Consider the following 8,119-nt stretch of genomic DNA (forward strand, 5'->3'; position numbering starts at 1 on the left):
GTGACTCTTCCCATTGACGAAAATGAAAAGTTCTCATCACCGAATGATTCTCCACAAAAAAAATTATAACTGATCTACGATTGTGTGTTCCAATCGATCATCAATCACTACGAAATCAACGCACGAATTTCTTTCTAAAATAACCGAATAGAGATAAATAAAGATATTTTTGACGCGGTATTCTCTACAGTAGAGTGTTGTTGAACTCACGTAAAACAACGTCAACTTACCCTGTCATTGCATTTAGATATTTGTTCACCCATGAGGTCATTGAAATAATTGATCTCATTTTCGTCGTCAGCTGATGCCACTACAATCCAGGGAATGTTCATCATAGTTCATGAACGATTTCGAAATCCCGAGTCCTCCATCTAATATAATATAACTAAACTGCGTCCTTCTAAACTCAATGCTGAACTGATTTTAAAGAAACAAGAGAGAGAGAGAGAGAGAGAGAGAGAGAAACCTTTTTTCCCATGAGTCTAGTGACTGTTCATTATGTTGACTCAGCGTCACAGGTGCATGCATACCGTAAATGGCAAAAAAAAAACCAGAATTTGTATACTATAACATTGATATTGTAGGGGGGCAGATACTTACAGTATTTAACAAAGATCATGACCCATATCTTTCACGAATATTCTATAGACGTGTCTAATGCCATCAGAATTTGAAGTTCTTCACTCAGATCGTGAGGTTTAGCGAGAAAAAGTGCTTGCAAAGGCAATAAAAATGATTTCTTTTTCTTTTTCATCAGGTTTTTATCTGAATTTCTCGCTTCTGAATTCTGGTTTTTGTATCATTTCCTTCTTAAAGTGATACATACATGTATGAGAAAATACGTTACCAAGACAAATCATGATGCTTTACTACCGGAAATCGAGAAAAGAACACTCACAGAAGCAATTGACGGGGAAAAAAAAATTCAAATTGAAATATGAAAATAGAGGAAAAGTAACCGAAAACGGCAAGTTAGAAGCTAATTAGGTTACGTCTCTATGGCATAGAATGCAAATAAATTCCAGTATTCAAGGAATCGAAAGTAAAAAAATGGAGATCTAATGTGTTCGAGTGTTGGATAGTAATTACTAGAGCCCGGATTATATGTACTAAAAAAGTGGCAAAATATGCTCTAAAAATATGCAAATATGCACTTAAAAATGCTAAAATATGCACTAAAAATATGCAAATATGCACTTAAAAATGCTAAAATATGCACTAAAAATATGCAAATATGCACTAAAAATATGCAAATATGCACTAAAAATATGCAAATATGCACTAAAAATATGCAAATATGCACTAAAAATATGCAAATATGCACTAAAAATATGCAAATATGCACTAAAAATATGCAAATATGCACGTGAAAATGCTAAATATACGCTTAAAAATGCAAGAATATGCACTTATAAATGCAAAAATATGCACTTAAAATGCCAAAATATGCACTTAAAATGCCAAAATATGCAATTAAATGCCAAAACATGCACTGGGAATCCAAAAATATGCATTAAACACCCCAGAATATGCACATAGAAATCTTTAAAGTAAAAAATTCCGAAATATATACAAAAAAATGAGAAAATATACGTTAAAAAAAATCACCATCAAAAAAATAAATAAAACACAGATGTGTTTTTAAAATGCATCTTTTCTAGTTCTTGGTGCATATGTATTCATTTACAAAAAAAATATCCCCTCATATATGTATAGTGAAATAGAACCTATGCAGTGGGTCTTCATCAGGCATGGTTCAAAAAATGTAGGCGTTTCTGAAGGGCGGCTATGCCTAAATGCATTAAAAATGCCAACCCTTGTTCCCTTAAAATATATACCCGCATATGGAAATAACTTCGACATAATTTTATATATATTCAGGCATTTTTTAATTTTCAGTTTGTTGTAGCTGCTCAATAACGAAAATACCAGTAACAAAAGAATTTCGACAATATTTCTAAAAACATTTAACACTTTGACATATCTCTAGAAATAGCCTTTACAATAAAACGGTTAATATTCGTAAAATAAACCGATGTTATGAAAATATTGTGGAAAATATTTATTTGAAAAATTGTAAAAAATATTGTGTGAGCTTAAATAAACCATCAAAAATATGCACTTATCTTGAAAATTCTTTGATTTTATGCATTTAAACTGAAGAGCCAAAAAAACTGGTACAGGCATGCGTATGCAAATAAAAAGATATGGAACCAATCAGAGTACGGCGCTGCGGTCGGCAACGCCTATATAACACAATCAGTGTCTGGCTTAGTTGTTAGATCGGTTACTGCTGCTACAATGGCAGGTTATCGAGATTTAAGTGAGTTTGAACGTGGTGTTACAGTCGGTGCACGAGAGATGGGACGTAGCGAATTTTTGCTGTTTTCTAAAAACTAATTTTCATTAATAAATGGTTTTTTTTTTTTGTATGAAGCTATTCAGTTGGTATTTCCATTGAACCTCCATCTAATTTAAAAGTGAGATATCTGCAGTGGGGCGTCGATGATATGGTTGACGTCGAACATTAGAAGAACATACTCACCTCCAAGATACGTATTTGGCAGCTAGAGTGACATACTAGTGGCAGGGCATCTGAAGCAAATGGATTGACTACAGTGACGCAAAACTAATCTTCTGTCACATCAATTGCCTCGAAAGGAACGCTGGACGGGCTTCAAGCATTCGTCTCACACTCACAAGCCTGTATTCCTCACATTTCTATTCACCATCGGAAACATTTGCAGTGGTATTATAGATGGGAGAGATGTTTGGTAACTTATGCTTAGAGGACAAGGTGAATGACTGCTTCCATCATACATGTGTTTCAAAGACACACATGGCCCACAGCAAGTGACATGATGTAGAGGAGTGGTAAATCAACATTCCTTCACACAATTGGTGCTTCTACAGAAGCTTAAGTGTCTGCAACGTTTCTACAGAAGCTTAAGTGTCTGCAACATCATACAGCCAGTTCTTCTGCCGTTTCTACATGTAATCCCAAATTTTTCAACATTATGACTTACACTCATACACAACTCGTCCAACTCACCATGCTCTTCAGGCAGTGCAGCTTTTTTGGCCCGCACAACCCTCGGAATTATCCCCTAATCGAACATGTTTATGGATTTGAAAAAGGATTTCTCATGTACCTATGACAAGTGACACCCATCTCAGAATTGTAGGCCCGAGTTTAAAGTGCATGAAATGGCCTATCACAACGTGTTATTCAGTACTGGTACACAGGATCGTCTTAATGATCATTCGCGCACCCGGACGAAGTGATTTTTCTGAGGCCCTCTACCCGGCTAGAAATGTCTGCCTACCAATTTGCATGCTTACTCTTGAAAAGTTTTACTCAGATCTCATTTTCATGAAGCCTCCCCCCCCCCCGCTCTTGAGGCCCCCGGGCCATGCCTGGGTAGGCGCATGCGTTAAGACTGTTAGTACGATAGACTACGTGGCAGATTGAAACGCCGTATTGCTGCACACGGGATGTCTACCTCTTATTACATTAAGAATTTTCTCATTCTTGATGTTCATTTTCAAGCAAACAAACATTTTTATGCTTCAAGGCATTGATTACTATCGTGTTTGTATATGAAGTTTTTTCTAAGTTACTGGAGTTGATCAAGCACGTTTTTCACCGGAATTCTTCTCTTTTTTTCCGGCAATGTACAAAGTTCTTCAAAATTTATGGAAATATGTAGAGAATTTTTAAAAGGTGTGCTTTTACTTTGAGAAACGTGTTATATGAAAAATATCGTTTGTAAATATTTTGTTCAGACATTTTCATGTTTATCTTTTGTATTTTGGTTTGCTTAGTTTTTTGCGGATGATTCAATGTTTTTCTTAGGCCTCCGTGTTTGTCCATATTATTTGATCCCTTTTGCTGCACCACGGCATTTTTATGCATATGAGGGTAGATCGCTCTGAGACTTATAGTTCATGCTAAAGTACAGGCTTTCAAAAAGCTTTCTAAAGCAGCATGAATGAACTCTTTTACAAAACGTAAGGCCCTCAGTCTCCAACAGTCGAATAGTTTCTGGTTTCGCCAACGACCAACAGACATAAAGACAGAGGGTGATAAACTCACTCACTTAGCTGGACTTGACCAATATTGGTTGGATCAGGCTGTCAAAATATGATGTCATCGGTAAAACATTTAAAGGAGTTAAAAAAAAGAACTAGAAAGAACATATATAATTTGGGCATCCGTGGGAGTTAAAAAGAAAATAAGAGAAGAGGAAGTCCAACTTAACAGTGGAGATGTATTTTAGCACACAGAAATAGATGGTCAATCCAGCGTTAAAGGATATTTCATCCATAAAAAAGTATAAAAATCACACATTTTCGAATCTGATAAGAGTTTCAAAATTTGTTAGTGGCTGGAATTACACTATAAAAGTTTGATAAAAGCTTTTTTATAAAACTTGAAAAATGCAACCAATAAGCGCATCGGATACACTCGAGAGAATGCGACCAATAGCTTATTGGTTGTTTTTTTTAGATTACAAAACCTGAAAAAAGATCTTTTGTCAAACTTTTATAGTTTATATAAAGTAGTAGAAGACTTTTATAAAGAAGAAAAGCAAGCTGTATCAAAGTATAAACCACCATGCTAAAATGTAAACAATGATTTGAAGCTAGGATTGACGAGAGAAGGAACATTGAAAGCTCAGTAGGAAGTCACGGAAATGGATTACAATATTACGAACTCACAGAGTGTGAGCAGCTATTCATCTCATCCCAATATTATATTGTTTATAATTTTTGTGATTGCATTTTTAATTGGGTTGCTGCGTTTTAGTAATATATGACATCCATACTTGTTATGGGCATCTTATTTGTCAGCCACCTCGTTGAGCATTTCGAATGTTGTAGCCTTGTATTTGTATTTCTATAATATCTTTTTGAAGACGAAAAACCACAAAAACGGACTATATGTATTACAGTGAATCTTACTTATAACGTTTCTCAAAAACCCGTCATGAAAAAACTTTATTAACGAGAAAACGCTTTGAACGGGAAATCTTAATGAGAATTAGATTTGGGACCAAATTATTAAAATTGAAAAATTAGAGTTTGATAATAAATCTCGTACTGACCAGGAAAACGTTCTAAATGGGAACGTTATAAGCGGGACCAACAATTTAAACAAATTTAATATACTGGGTGATCACCGAATGGTAAGACGTAGATTAATGCTGAACGCCAAAATGCAAAAAGCAAAATTAATAAAAAATGCAAAAAAAAAAAATCGAAAAATGAGAAACTTTGAAGAGCAGCGATATAAATACCATTGAAATACCATTTTTTTCTTCACAGTCAACTCGGTATTGAATATGTTTGGCTATTTCAGTACATTTCAGTGATACTCATTCAAAATTGGATGAATTATTCTTTATTGAATTGGCTTAGGCCGGAATTACCACCAAATACAAATACAAATACAACGCCACAACAGGCAAATTGGCCAACGAGGTGGCTGAACATCATGGATCCCCGAGCCCCTACCTACTACTGCTATACCACACATATGCACCCCCCCCGGAACCCCCCAACGAATCGGTACATGCGGGAATGTGCGTGTACGTGTAGTGCAACCTGACGTAAAGTTTGTTTCTGTGTAATGCTTGTTATGTGTAGTGCTGTCATCTGCCCCCAGTTTTACAAACTATGAGTGAAGTGTTATGGTTGAATGATTTACCGTTGTAGGACTGTTGCTCTCTGTGGCGAGACTTTTTAACGGGGAGATCGGCTCGCATTTGCGCCTTGAAGTTGGGAACCACAGAAAACCAACTTCAGCCGACCACCACTGTGGGGTTCGAACCCGGATCCTCGCATCACGAGTCCGGCACTATAACCACTCGACCACCACAGCGGCCAATGTAACCAATAAGATTATTGGTTACATTCTAGAAAATGTGTAACCGATGATCTTATTGGTAGCATTTTTTAAGTTTTATAAAAGAACTTTTATCAAGCCTTTATAGTGTAATCCCGGCCTTACACTACTTTTGCAGAAAAAATTTCCTGTGAAAAATGACTTACACGATTTGTGCTTGGCTTACACCGCTTTTGCATGTAATGAAATTTCATTTTTGTCATTCTCGTTAAAAAAAAATCACAAATCATTTATATACCCATTACAGTGCAATGAGGAATATTTAGTCTAGTAATTAAACTTGAAGTTGCTTTTTGCTTGCATAAGGTATTGGATACTTTTTTCTCAACAAAATTTATGTTCATCTTATACATCCCAAGAAAGGGTAAACAAACTTTGTTACTAATAAGGGCAGTGGGTCCGGTGCCCGGGCGGGAAGAGGTATCGGATTGGTATTTGCAATACCCATTTGACGATACCATTGATTTTGATTTGCATTGCGAACTTCCTGAGATATAAGTGTTTAAAGCATTTCGTTACGCAACTTTTTGGTGATGCGTATCGTCAGATACGTAATATAAAAAACGTATTCACGTCAAAAAAAGGCAATGAAGTTGCTATAATTGTTAAGAAATTTCACAATAAGCTGTACAAACGCAAGGGAAGAAAAATGAAGTAGAAAGGAAAGAAAATGAAACAAAATTTGTACAAAGAACTCCTGTATTGAAAGAAGAAGTTTATCTAAGGCTATTAAAACGCAAATAAAAAGGGGAAATGTTGAAGGTAAAAATGTAGCTTCAATCGCTCGTGTTGGAAATGTCGTATGAGAAATTGCTAGATTACTAACTGTCTTCTGCGTGATATTAGGAAAATTAAGAAATAGGAAGAATCTCAAACAAAATACTGACGCCTAGATTTGGTGGAATCTTTCGAACGAGATTTATTGCAATAGATCACATACAAACAATCGATAAATAGTACAACGACACTTACGAATACGAATTACTCCTGCTTGACCTTCATAGACTTCGAAAAAGACTTCGACTCCATCTTTGCATCTGCTGTAATCAAAGCTTTAGAACAGTGCTTCCCAAACTTTTTTGACCATGCACCACCAAAAAACCTTGTAAAATCCTGACGCTCCCTTCAACTGGCATGCGGGGAGGGAGGGGTTATTGGTGCCCATGCAGCCTCCCCTCCAAATCTTTAAAATTAAAAAAAAAATTGAAATATTAAAAAAATTCTTCAATATGTCATGCTTCAATCAATTTCAGTGAATTTTAAATGCCCTTTGAAGGTTAAAATCTCCAAATTTCCTTGGAAAGATTCCCCACCCCCAAAAGTCTGTACCGCGTAGGCCCTCTCCCCCTTTCCGTGACATGTACTTTTTATTATTCAAAAAAGAACTCCCATCCACGTGAAGGAAGCCCAAAAGACTATTAACTTGGTCTAAAAGTTTTCAACCTTTGTGCGGTGGGCCGAAAAGAAAATCCATGAAGCAAAATGACCATATGGTCATACTGTGGTATCTCGATTCACACAGCGCGTCCAAACGGGTAAGCCCAACGGGGTTTAGCGCTGAGTGAGACAGGGAGTCCTACATTAATGGAGAATTATATATAAATATATATATTCTAAGAATTTTTTCACTGAATATAAATTTTTATTAATTCTTAAATTATTTTCTTATCAAGCTAGTATTTTCATTAATTCGAAGAAATTATTTTTTTCATTAAATATGAATTTTCACAAATCCTGTTTACTCCTATTAAAATTCCCCCCCCCCTTTAAAAATCACATTGCCCCTCTATGGGAGTCACGGCTTAGAAGTAAATAGCATTGAGAATATCTATAGAAAAATATCAAAGACAAAATAATCGCAATCATTCTTTTGGATAAGAGAAAAAAGCAAAAACGAAACCAAGCCTTTTGTTAACTTATCAATAGTTGGGGATTTTGACCTTTTCAATTGGCCCACCAGTAAAGGAAAAATATGCTAACTCGTGGGCTATGGCCGTTTCTCTGTCAGTGACAATGATTCCTAGTATACACTGTTGTGTGCCCTTTCTTCAAAGTGGCCCCACCCGAGTTTGAATTTCTTATAAAATAGCCTGAAAACACAAGTCAAATAGAGCCGATCTCCCCGTTAAAAAGTCTCGCCACAGAGAGCAACAGTCCTACAACGATAAATCATTCAATCATAACACTTCACTCATAGTTAGAAAAACTGGT

The 8,119-nt window shown here is 35.9% G+C and overlaps 1 protein-coding gene across 3 annotated transcripts in view; it reads right to left on the bottom strand.

Annotated features, from left to right (window-relative positions):
* The window catches only part of LOC149072925 (proton channel OtopLc-like), a 40,894-nt gene extending 33,996 nt beyond the window's left edge, over positions 1–6,898 (bottom strand). Inside the window, exon 1 of one of the 3 annotated variants that reach the window (XM_089246354.1) lies at positions 231–429. In XM_089246354.1, coding sequence (XP_089102480.1) covers positions 231–335 — 105 coding nt within the window. In that variant the 5' untranslated portion in view covers positions 336–429. Of the gene's footprint in view, positions 1–230; positions 430–6,880 lie in introns of those variants that run through there. The other 2 variants (XM_089246358.1, XM_089246357.1) reach the window with 2 other exon arrangements.
* Positions 6,899–8,119: the final 1,221 nt, after the last annotated feature.

Source organism: Pholcus phalangioides, unplaced genomic scaffold (assembly GCF_987345545.1).
Source record: "Pholcus phalangioides strain wild (caught in Gottingen) unplaced genomic scaffold, Ppha-v1.0 ptg000017l_1, whole genome shotgun sequence".
NCBI classification, from domain to species: Eukaryota; Metazoa; Arthropoda; class Arachnida; order Araneae; family Pholcidae; genus Pholcus; species Pholcus phalangioides.